General features: G+C 46.9%; 2 protein-coding genes across 10 annotated transcripts in view; one reads left to right on the top strand and one right to left on the bottom strand.

The window, feature by feature from the left end:
* Nucleotides 1-10,707, bottom strand: part of FABP6 (fatty acid binding protein 6) — a 45,540-nt gene extending 34,833 nt beyond the window's left edge. The window contains exons 1-4 of one of the 8 annotated variants that reach the window (XR_004253909.1): nucleotides 10,240-10,358; nucleotides 9,807-9,866; nucleotides 8,984-9,071; nucleotides 6,554-8,675 (exon numbers count right to left, since the gene is read on the bottom strand). Coding sequence is in view for 7 of the 8 variants with exons in the window: in XM_032197143.1 (XP_032053034.1) it covers nucleotides 8,984-9,071; nucleotides 9,636-9,653 (106 nt within the window). In the remaining variant the exon portion in view is untranslated. The other 7 variants (XM_032197145.1, XM_032197144.1, XM_032197143.1 and 4 more) reach the window with 7 other exon arrangements.
* Nucleotides 10,708-10,771: 64 nt separating this feature from the next.
* The window catches only part of PWWP2A (PWWP domain containing 2A), a 29,765-nt gene continuing 28,452 nt past the window's right edge, over nucleotides 10,772-12,084 (top strand). The window contains exon 1 of one of the 2 annotated variants that reach the window (XM_032197140.1): nucleotides 10,772-11,492. In XM_032197140.1, the coding sequence (XP_032053031.1) occupies nucleotides 10,789-11,492 (704 nt within the window). In that variant the 5' untranslated portion in view covers nucleotides 10,772-10,788. The remainder of the gene's footprint in view (nucleotides 11,493-12,084) is intronic. The other variant, XM_032197141.1, reaches the window with a different exon arrangement.

Raw genomic sequence — 12,084 nt, 5'->3', positions numbered from 1 at the left:
CAGTTCCTATGGCTGTTTCAGTGGTTAGTAGTACTTGGTTAGTAGTGGTTAGTGTCCTTCCCATTCAGGCTGGAGTTGATCCTTTCCAGGTCCGAATCAGGACCCAATTTCCTGGTTGATGGTGATGAATGGGGAATTCCAAAGGTGGGGTTTGAGCCAACAGCCCACGGGTCCTGAGAGATGAGAAAGAAGAAGACAACTCCAGAATACAGTTTTTAATTGTGGTATCTTGTTTTGAATTGTGGTATCTCATCCCTTCTGCCCAGATAGTGTAATCCAAACAGCATCTCATATGGTGAAATTCCTATATCCTTCCTTGGTGCTGTTTGAACCTGTAGAAGTGCTACAGGTAAGCATTTTACCCAAGGAAGTTTGGTTTCTAACACTAATCTAGTTAATTACTTCTTTAACTTCTGGTTCATTCGCTCCACCTTCCCAGAAGAGGAGGGGTGCCAGGGGTTGTGAAAATCCCACTCAGTCTCAAAGGCCTGCATGAACCCTTGCTGTACTTGTGAAGTAAAATGACTTCCTTGATCTGAATCAATGTTTTCAACTATCCCATATCTAGGGACTATTTGCTCCAGTGATACCTTAGCCACTGTGATCACAGTGGCAGATACTGAGGGGAAAGCTGACACCCATCCAGTCAGATGGTCAATTAGGACAAACAAGTACTTAAGTCTCCCTACTTTAGGTAACTCAGTAGAGTCTACCTGTATACTTTGAAAAAGTCGAATCCCTGGCTTCCATCCCCCTTTAGGTGGGTTATGGATGACCTTTTTATTTACCTTTTGATATGTGGTACATCCTCTGCATATTTGCTTCACTGAAGTGTATATTCCTACACAGACATGCATGTACTTGGCACATCACACGCTGCTTGCACCTCCCAATGACTCTCTTGATGTAAAACAATTAATATTTCCCTCATTGGTGCTTTATTCAGCATTTCTCTCCCATCAGGGAGTATCCATTTTCCTTCAGACTTCATGGCTCCTGATTCCTTAAAAAAAAATATCTTTCTTTTAAAACTTTTTAGTTCTTTCTTAATTTTCAACAGTTCCCTGAATCCTCTCTGGATTTATTCTTCATTTTCCTTCAGATATTAAATGCCTTAAATACCTGACTTCTCTTTCTACATATTGTAATTTATTTTTCAATACTCCCAAGCCCTGCTTTCCCGTAAAGTTGAATAGCTTGTTAGTCGCTTCCTTCACAACTCTTTTCTCCTGTCCTGACAATAAAAAAATCATCTACATATTTGTAATAGTAATACCTCCTTGGGAGGTTGCAATTGCTCCAAAATCTGTTCTAGAACTTGCCCAAATAAATTGGTGGCCCTATAAACCTGAGGTAAAACTGTCCATCTGTATTGCTGCTTCTGCCCCCATTTCAGGGTCTTTCCAGTCAGAAGTGAATATATCTTTGCTCTCAGGACCTGAGAGCACTCCGTTAATAACATTGTTATTCCAGTCTAACAATTTACTATTTGAATGCCCAATTTCATCATCAAATCCCTTCCCAACAAGTTAGTCCTTGCCTTGGGTACATACAATAATTGCCCAGTGATCATTTTATCCCCTACTCTCAGCTTGGAATCCTCCAGAAGTGGCACTGTTATCCCAGCCCCTTCTACCCCCATCACTTTTAAGGGTTTCATTAGTTAATTTAATCCCTGATACTTTACAAGCCACTAATGACCTAGCTGCCCCAGTGTATTGGGTTCGATGGCAAGGTTCGGGGGGGGGGGGGGGGGGGCGGGGGGGGGCTGCAGCAGCAGCCCACACGAGAAAAATCCAGAAGCCTCCCCGTGGCAGATAAGGGACAATTTCAGTTGTCCCCAAAGGGGCCCACCGCTGCCCAGAGCCAAGCCATGAGCAACATAGTCTGTGCCTCTGTGACAGCACATCCAAGAAAACAAAAACAAGCAAACAAAAACCTGCTGCTCAACAGCAGCTGGGAGAGTGAGGAGCAAGAACCTTCCACAGACACCGAAGTCACGCAGAAGGAGGGGGAGGAGGTGCTCCAGGTGCTGGAGCCAAAGCGCCCCTGCAGCCTGCGGAGAGGCCCCTGGTGGAGCAGGCTGTCCCCCCTTGGGAAACTGACCAAACACCACAGCAAATATACCAAAACTTCTGGACTGTTACTTAGACAATGCCTACATCCTACTTCCCTGCTCATTCAACTTCAGACAGCTCTGTCAGATGCTACATGTCACACCTTTAACACCTTCAGCAACCCTTTTTAACACTTCTGTCTTTCTCCAGCCTGTACTTTCACCAAAGGCTCCGTCATTGGCCAACTTAATTCCATACCTTTCTCCCTCCAGGATGCTGAAACAACATATCAGTATACCATATTTCATCCCATTTTCCTTCTCTCCTCCACCTTCCACTATGGATATTCCTAGTTGAAGTGGCCAGCTTGGCCACACTTCAAAGCCTGTCCCTGAGCTTTCCTTGCCTGCCATTCCTTCATCTCTCTTCTTCTCTTTTCCATCCTGGCCCTGACGCCCTCTGAAACTTTTCTTCCTCTTTCTCCAACCCTCTGCCTCGCTACCTGGTACACTGTCAATACCATTAGTTTCGCTCTCTGCTTTTCCTTCTCATCTCCCCTCCTGACATACACCTTCAGGGCTTCCTGCAGGAGGTCCCCCCAGTGTCTGTTCATTATATCCCCCCACCTTCTGGAGCTTTTTCTGTGTATCTTGCCAGGCTTTAATCACAAAACACACTTTCAAGAACCCTTGGTATATCGAGTCCTCGGGACTCACCCTGAGCACTCCCCCACCCCGACCCCAAGTCTCCCCCACAAGCCCTGTGCCTATCACCACTGTCGCCACTCAAGCCAGGATGGGCAAGTGGGCACCCCTGCTCTGCTGGTATTACCCCCGGTCCCAGAGGATGAGCTCCTTTCCTTTCTTGTACAGCAGCTCTCCTCCTGATCATTCTCATTTCTTCCCCTGTAAACAACATACTTAGTATAGACATCATTTCCCCACAAGAGTATACGTTAGGTCCTAGGAACTGGTCTAATAGTTCAGCTAGCCTGATGGGGTCCTCAATTAAAGACTTAACTAAGATCTCCTTCTTAAAACTCCTAATCTCTCTGCTGGTAAGGAAGGGGCGGAGTTCACCTAAGAGCATACTCAGTTAGTGTTAGTACTGTTAGTATCAGGGAAGGCAAAATTCTCAGTATCTCTTCTACCTTGTTCTAATTCTTGCCAGAGCCTAGAGTACACTCTTCTCTAGGTACAGTGTTAATTGCAGTCCCTGTCTCCCTTCCTGGAGAGACTGCTGCTGGAACCGGCACAATATCAGGATTATAAGGAGCATAACTTGTCTCCTTCTCCAAAAAAGTAATCTTATTGTTTACATATAAATTTAAAGCCTGAATTTTCATCAGACCCATGTTTTGGCCAAAATACTGCTATTTCCTTAATTGTTTCTTTTGTCCAGACTGATACACAATATTTAACCTTTTTTTTTTTTTTTCTTTATCAATCTCCTCTAATTTTGAGATTATTTTTTCCGATTTCTTATCATTCTTCAGGAAGAACTGTCAGTAGGCACTCCCCCAAGGATATCTTTCTTTCCCCTGGAACTCTTATTTCCCATTTTTCCTAGCCCTTGTCAGCGTGCTGCTACAGAAACTTCCCTCCTGAAGGGCACCACACACTAACGTTCCAATTCTGGAAAATGGGGGTGTACTGCCAAACACTTCCCTGTGCAAGGGGTACCACACGCCTATGAGCTTACCAGATTCCCTGGTGTACTGCCAAGCACTTCCCCATGCAAGCGTTTACCGTACACCAAATTTCCCAAGACTCATCCTTTCTCTCCCTCACCTCATGCTTCGTCCATCTCTGGCTGTGCCCCTCGCGGAGCTATGGAACCCTCCTTCCCGGTCTCACAGAGCCATGGAACTGTGGATCAGGACTCCACACTTGCTTTGTACAAAAGTACGTCTCAGTCACACACCATGCAGAGCCTCGCCCGACCCCCAAGGCAATACTTAATATTTCTTATCTTGGTCTATGCACAGAGTTACCGGATCGATTCTTAAAACCCGGAGTGCCTACCTTCTTCCTTTCCCCACTACTTCACGGATTCTGCCTCTTTAATCAGTCTCTGGCCCCATCAGCTCTCCGCAGAACCACCACCGTCGATGCACAGGGCTGCTGAAATCAGTGGGGCATGCCTTCCTGCTGCTGCACTGGTAGGGCTCCGCAGTAGGTGACTGGCTCCCGGATGAGCCCCCAAATTGTGAGAAACACTGCGTAGCCAATAACTTAGGCTCAGGCGAGGATCTCAGTGAAGTAGTGATTTATTCGCGATTGCAATGGCAGGTGCCCCACAAGCAGGAGCACACCTACCAGTCACACAGCACGGTTTATATACTTTATTTCTCAATGACCGGGACCCTCCCCTGTTTCCCCATTGACTGGGTAATCCAGGTTCACAACCTATCCGATGCTTCACAAACAATGCATGGCCTTCAGTTGCTGGCCTGTTAAATTTCAAATTTCTTTTGACTTTTTTACTGTTTGAAGTGGTAATGTTTCTTCACTTATCTGACTTGACACCATGATCTTCACCTAAGTGTTCTAAGAAGTCTGGTTGTCTGCATTTTACAAGGTCTCCTGCTAAGTTTTCTTATCACTGCAAACATATCTCAGTACCACATTCCTTTCCTCTAAACAATGTAACTCTGCAAAAACAACATGTTTATTCCCCCATACTTAAGCCTTTTATATGCCTACATTAAGACAGAGCAATCCCATCCTGAATGGACACAGAGAACATGCACGTACCCAGCCATTTTGGATACCAGTAACAACACAAATTCTGGCTACCAAGCAATTACCAGGGTGCAGCCCATTCTTGAGTCTGCTATCACAGCTTCACTTGTAACAGCGGCTAAATCAACTTACGGGATGCCCAGTGTTTCTGCATATGCTGCAAAAATCCATTTTGGCTTCACTATAATCCTAATTATACTCCGTTTATGTACGTTGTTCCATTGCAACCTTGCAGCATAGATGTGATCTGTTGTGTTGTCCCCTTCCTGGTAGTGCATTCTATGGAACTTGGTGCAGACAGAATGACATCGTTACCACTACACAACATCTTAAAACTGTTATATATGGAGTGGTAATTCATGTCGAGAAAATGGTTGTTATTAATAAAGAAGGGGGAGATTTAGGAGTGTGGCCATGGGGGTCAGAAAGCCCGTGGTTGATGATAACATCAGACTTTTAACGATGAGGCCATCAGGAATGTAAAAGAGTTTAGAAGGAACAAAGAAGGGTGATGCAGGAGACCCCATGCAGTTTTGGGTTTCTTGTTCTCCAGCCATTAAGGCATGGAAATTTCTGGGTGTTTGCTGTTGCTGTTATTTCCAAAGTTGTTTGACCAATGAAAAGTTGTTTTGAAAAGAACTGCTGTGGGGAGAAAGGTATAAGAGGGGAGCCTGCCCTCAAGATAAAAAAAAAAAAAAAAGGCAACACAATGAAGTTACATCATCAATAAAGAAGCATGAAAAAGGAGTGAAGAGGAACAAGCTAGCAGAATGGAGACCAGGATGGGAAAAGGCACTTTGATTGCCTCAGGAAGATAGGTTCGGCCAAACTCAGCAAACTGCTCAGAGAAGCTTGCACAGAAAGTCACTGGAAATAGGTGCAATGGAGCTGGAGAGAAGCGGACCCGTGCACACAACTGCCTCTCGCTGGTCAGCAGTTGTGCATTATGGGGAATCATACATCCTTAGGAACAAAGACTGTCCTGGTAACCTTACAGCTTATTCTCCTTATTAACAATCACACAGTTTATGATCCTGAAACACGGGACCAAATTTATGTTAAGGTGTGGGACTCTGCAACTAAAAATGGCAAGGTTGCAGTGGGATTGCTCGGCCCCTGGCGAGCAGTCTCTGAGGCCTTAAAGAGCCATGTGGGACCACAGTCAGAAACGTGTGGCTTGCCAGATAGTGAGGGAGCTGCGGGCTCCTTTACTGATCCGACTGCTACACCATGGGCCCCTCTGCTGCTGCAGCCATCGAAGGCTTTTGCTGTTACGCCCCCTGCTGACCTGAACGTGCCTTTTGACCCAGGCCTATTGGCCTTGAAAAGGAGATGGATATGCTTTTCTTCAATCCGGGAAGAACGGGATACATAAGGCCTGAAGACCGAGTTGCTTGACAACTTAAAGCAAGACATATTGTTCAAACGGAATGGAAAATGGAGACTTATTTGTAATCAAGAAAAGGAATGGAAAATGGAGACTGTTAAGTCATGGAACTTAAAGGATTGTTTGTTACCTTTTCTGATTGTGCATATGTATAGGCGTACTCGGGTTTAGTATGTAAAGCAATGTTCTGTATATTTAGAATGTTTCATGTTTGTGTGTGCGTGTTGGTAGAGCATAAACTCCCCACACACCCAGCGCTGTTTACTTGCCTTTTATAAATATTCTTTTATGTTACTAAATTCAGAGTTGAGACTTCATTTATAACACCTTTTATACCTTTTATAAGTATAAATATTAAATTCAGATTGAGATGAGACTTCATTTATAACAAAACCATATGTACCACACAGCTGAAACATATACATGTACATGCTGTGACTGTTCACATGCTTCAAAATTTCCTATTCATATTTACTTCAGTCCAACAATACATTCCTGCCAGGACAGAACACATCAGTATCATTAATTAGTATCTGGCAGCACAAGCCTTTAAACAGTCAAGTCTGCCAAAGGTGATCCTTATCACGTCCCAGCTTACTCAAACAATTCTTCCAGTGCTGTATACTAATACATACAGATACAACCATATCTGCTTCTTACAGGCACCACACAACCACATCACATCCGTTCAGTCACTCAGCTCAAGCTTACTACAGCTTCTCCTGCCACCCCCAGTCTGCCAAAATGCAGTTAGCACATCTTCATATAGCTTTGCATTTTTCCTGCTTTCAAATTCATGATACTTACTCCAATTTTATGAGTTCCTTCCTCTCTTAAATTCATAGTTTCTTTTGTACTTATGGCCTTTCTGCCAATTGCTAAACACAGTCTCACTTTAATCTACAGCAAGTGTGCATGAGTACAATTTGTTTCATTAACTTCATTCATATGATTTTGGCAGCTTGTAAAGGCTGCAGGATAGAAACAAGGACCCAGCTATGCTAATCACTATGCAAACCAGCCACAGGAAGGCAAACCCTATTCTCAAGAGACTGAAGGCTAGATTTAAAATAAACAGAAATTAAGTGGTGATCAAAGAAGTTTGAGATGTAGTAAAGTTAAAAAGCAAGAGCTTTTTTGTTCAATGAACAAGTTTCTTCCTGCATCTAACATGCCTACTGTTAGCAGGCTCCCATCTAAGGGCTACCTATGGTATCATATTTCTGCTGGCCACTACATTAAAGTGGCATACAAATGTCTTTATTTGCCTCTTTTTAAAAGCACATATAGCACCTTTGAACATGTAAATAATATTGCCAAAGAGCTGTTTACATAGCATTTTTAAGACCCTCTTGCTGGGCCAGGCACATTAGCTCCTGTTTGTTATTACAATGAAACAATTCAAGCAGTGTTAACAAAGCCATACACCCAAGTTTGTTTCCCCTGCTTTGCATAAGGACTGCTGGGGACTCCAGTAGAAGTAAAAGATTAGTTTTAGCATTTTAATGGTAACTGTCTGCCATAAGCAACACCTGATGAAAAGCAGAGTGGCTTTCAGTAAGCATTAATCTCCCTGAAGTTTTGGAAGAGGAAACGTTCTGTTTTATGTCCATCCTTTACAGAAGCTGAATTTAACATAACAAAAAGCTTGCTGGGCAGAGCTATGTCCCATTAGGTCAAGGGCTGAGTAGTCTTTTCGTATTAGTTGGTAATTTCTTGTAGGCTCAGAATTTACTGCTGTTCTTCTTTGCTACGGCAGAGCAGCACTAGAGAAATGAACTGTGGCTAATTGAACTGACCAGAGAGCACAATTAAATTCCCCAACCACATGAAGCACCTACACAAGCCATGCTGTTTTGTAGTAAGGACCACACCAGTTCTGGATTCTCCTGAATGAAAGCTGTTTGGTAGCTTTGCTTCTGCAAACTTCTCTGAGCTTCCTGATAACCAGAAGTTTTTGACCTCCCTTGAGTAAGAGTCAGCGGAGCAAAAGATAGAACAGACGACAATAAGCATCCCTGCACCCTGCCAACCCTACTAACCAACCTGATGCCTTTTCCTCACAATATCAGACTTGGGTAAAACAAATAGATTACTGTGAGTGTGAGACAGCATAGGGAAACCAGCCTTAGAACAGCTGAGCATACCTCTGCATATGCAGAGTATGGTTTGGTCTACTGGTGAAATACAGTTGGAGTACCTCCAAGCACAGTCAGGTTCTCTGCGTAGGAGAGTAATATAAAAACAGTTCTGGTGTTACATATGAGCTATCTTCACTAATGGCTTTTTAATCTGCTCTAGGACTCAGCTGAATAAGGTAAAAAGTTTCTCCTGTGTATCACCTGTTGTCACAATCACACAAACAAAATAATGAGAGGAAAGAACCAGCAGATCACTTCTTTGATATCACGTGCTCCTTCAAGATAAGAATTATTTTTGCATCATTTTCAGCTTCTGCAAGTCTTCCAGTGCCACTCTTGCATTCTCCTTGGGAGAACAAACAGAAGAAAATTAAATCTCAGATCTGAGCTAAAACCAAAATCCTTGCTGAGGGCTAGCTCTGAAATTAATGTAATTCAGTGGCAACACAAACTTTCTCACTATTCTCTGGAAATATGAGAAAGAACATAATTCTGAGAAAGAGCCCCTTAGGGGCTCATGGACAGTTGCCATCTTTCAAAGTGTTACAGCCTGAGGATACAGAAAACAGGTCTTTTGCAAATTTAGTCAAACAAAAATGTTTCAAAATGATTTAGGCAGTAATATTAATGGTAGGCAGTTTGTGGAAAGCTTACCACATCTGATTTCTTTCAAACCACAGATCATACGCTGAATCCATCTGCTGTTTCCCTGTGATACTGATTGACAAAGCTGCAAGCAAGGCTGTGAAAAAATAATTAAAAAAAAATCAGTACCTACTACTCATTCCCCTAATAAACACATTCTAGTCTACCCACTCATACGACCAAAGCACTGATTTAATAGATATGGCAGTAAAACATAAAAGGTATAAGCTGTTTTATTTTTAGCAAATTTAACTCTAGTTCTAATCTATGTCTCCAGAAATACGCCTGGCTGTTCTTCCTGATGTTCCTGTATGTTTCTTATACACTTCACAACACCATGCAAAGAAAAGCATTATCAGACACAACAGGCAGAGACTTTATGTGTGTTATGTAAGTCGAATCACAATGTTCAGGTCAACAGAGTAGGTTAATCATATCTATATTATCTACTAAAATCCTATAGCTTGCACAATCGTGTTTTACTAGCTTATATTAAACATAGCTTTTTTGCTTTTAAAAAATACTCCAAGACCTCATTTATTTTAAGAATTGCTTTTGTTACTGTAATCCTTTAACGACACATAATTTTGTCTTCCTACAATGAAAAAAAAGGCAAGTATACTACCAGGCCTTACACTGGGCCAAGGATTTCTCCATGTACCTCTTGCAAAAGTTTCATTAGTTCCTTGTGTCCATTAGCTATAAGCTTCAGGAAAAAGTTGGGTGTAGCTCTATTTCTAGCATAAGTATGTGCTTGGTAGCAACTTCAAAACCTGAAAATAGAAGCCACTAACTTGAAAGAATAATATTTTATTTTTCAAGAGATTCTTACAGGTTTTACTTGTTACTTTTCAGGAAGTTCCGCTTGTCGCTGAGCAATGTATCCCTCACCCTAACATCAGGAGAAATAAAACCCTTTTGTCACTTTTTTTCCCCCTCATCCCTCTTTAACGATTCCCTGCTTTCTAAAAGCTATCAGCTTCCCTAAACGTAAAGCGTCACATGAAACAACTAACTTTCCTTCAGGAAATACAAGATTTCCTACCTGGGGGGAAAAAAACGTGTCCCATGTGTCTTCCCCCCCCCAAATCAACTACTGGCCCCACAGGCAGAGGGCCCCAGACCCGGCACGCCAGGTGGGCAAACGCTCGCTGCTCTCCTCCCCTTGTCGCCACCCCGCTCTCGCCCTTCGCCAACACACCCCGGTCGCCTTTGAAAGCCCAGATTTCCATTGCGACAGGAACCAAGCCCACCGTTTCCCTCACGTTTTCTCTTTTCCTGTGCGTCTTCTCCCGACGACGGCCCTGCCCAGCCCCACAGCAGGGCGTCCCCTCAGGGCGCCCTGCAGCGCGCGCACCGCCACCTCCTTGGCCGCCCCCTGCCCCCGCCATTTTCTGCCCCCCTCCCCATTAGGGCGCATGCCAAGCGCCTCGCGGCTCCAGCCTCGCGCACCCCTGATGGACGTCAGCCCCTGCCAATCAGCGGCCTCTCGCGGGAGCGGCTCCTCCCTCCGCCAATGGGGCGGTGGGACGGCCCCAGCAGCCCAGCCCCTCCGCGCCGTAGCGGCCTGTGAAGCGCATGGCCACGCCCCTTCTTCCTCTTCCCGGCTTTCTATTGAATGAAGTCCCCGCCGGCCAACAGCAAGTTCCAGGCGGGCTTGACGGACGGCTCCTCTGTCCAGTAGGAGCAGAGAGCCGCGGCGCGCCCGCCAATAGGCCGCCGGATGCGAGCCTAGGGGGCGGGCCCTCCCTCCCAGGCGGGCGGGGGAAGGCCGCAGCTATCGATCCCGCTGCTGGAGGGAGGCAGCACACAAAATGGCGGCCACGGCTGCGGAGGCGGCGGCGACTGCGGCGGTGCCGGGCGACGGCGGGGCCGGCGATGCCGAGCCCGAGCTGGAGCCCATCCCGGGCAGCGAGGCCGGCGCGGACCCCTCTGCCGCCGTCACCGAGGCCGTGGAGTCGGCGGTGCCCGACGGGGAGGAGGCCGACGGCGGCGGCAAGGTTGCTCCCGGTGAGGCCGAGGAGCCGCAGCCCGCGCGGAGCCCGGCCGGGAGGCGGGAGGCGGAGGCGGCAGAGGCCGGAGGAGAGCCGCCGCCTCCTCCGCCCGCCGCCCCGGAGGCGGTGCTGGCGGCGGCTGCTTCGGCCCGGGCTGAGCTGCGGGAGCGCCCAGCCCGGAGCCCGAGCCCTGCCCGCCGCCTGCTGGGCAGCCCCGATCTTCCCGAGGAGGAGCCGCAGCCCTGCCCGCCGGCTACTGGGGGCTCCGCGAAGCCGGAGCCCGGGGAGGAGCCGTCCCGGCCGGAGGAGGAGGAGCCGGATGCTGCTGCTGCTGCCGCCGCCGCTGCTGCCGAGCCCGAGTCGCCGGTGGCCGGGGCTCCCGGCGAAGGGGAGGCGGAGGCTCCGCTGCTGCCCGGCTCGGAGGTGCGAGTCACCCTGGATCACATCATCGAGGACGCCCTGGTGGTCTCGTTCCGGCTGGGGGAGAAGCTCTTCTCCGGGGTCCTCATGGACCTCTCGAAAAGGTGAGATCTCCCGGGGGAGCCGGCCTGAGCCGCCTCTTCGTCCTCTTCCCCCTCCTCCCCTGCCTCCCCAGGAGGCCGGAGCCATGCGGAGCCCGCCCCCCCTCCGGGGGCCCTCAGCACCGTCCCCTGGTGGGAGCTGGGCACCGTTGCTCCGGGAAGGGGGCGAGCACTCGGGATCCCCCTGCTCGGGGGGGGGGGAAAGCCCCGAGCTGCAGAGGTGGGCGTGCATCCACGCCGGCTGCCAGACCTGGAGCTCTGCAGTGCTTCCCCTCCTTGGCTCGTGTGTACCATTGCCTAGGTAACCTTAATTGCACTACCTGTTTTTTCCTAGAATAGTGGTTTCCAAGCCAGGCTGTTACGGTCCTGAAGTGTGGTTATTAATGTTAATTGCTCCTTGTGTGCAGAGAACGGGGTGAAGTTTAGGGTTTTTATTTTATCTCGTTTTGGGAATTGGTATTCTTTCAAAGTAACTCATCAGATTGCAAGGTCTGGGTTTTGGTTTTGTATTGACTTCCTGTAGCAGAGGGCTCTTGGAATGCCACAAGTTATCATTGTGAGTCTATATTTATAAACACCAACTGCTATTTACAGG

Source organism: Aythya fuligula, chromosome 14 (assembly GCF_009819795.1).
Source record: "Aythya fuligula isolate bAytFul2 chromosome 14, bAytFul2.pri, whole genome shotgun sequence".
Taxonomy (NCBI): domain Eukaryota; kingdom Metazoa; phylum Chordata; class Aves; order Anseriformes; family Anatidae; genus Aythya; species Aythya fuligula.
This window is presented reverse-complemented; position numbering and strand designations above follow the sequence as displayed.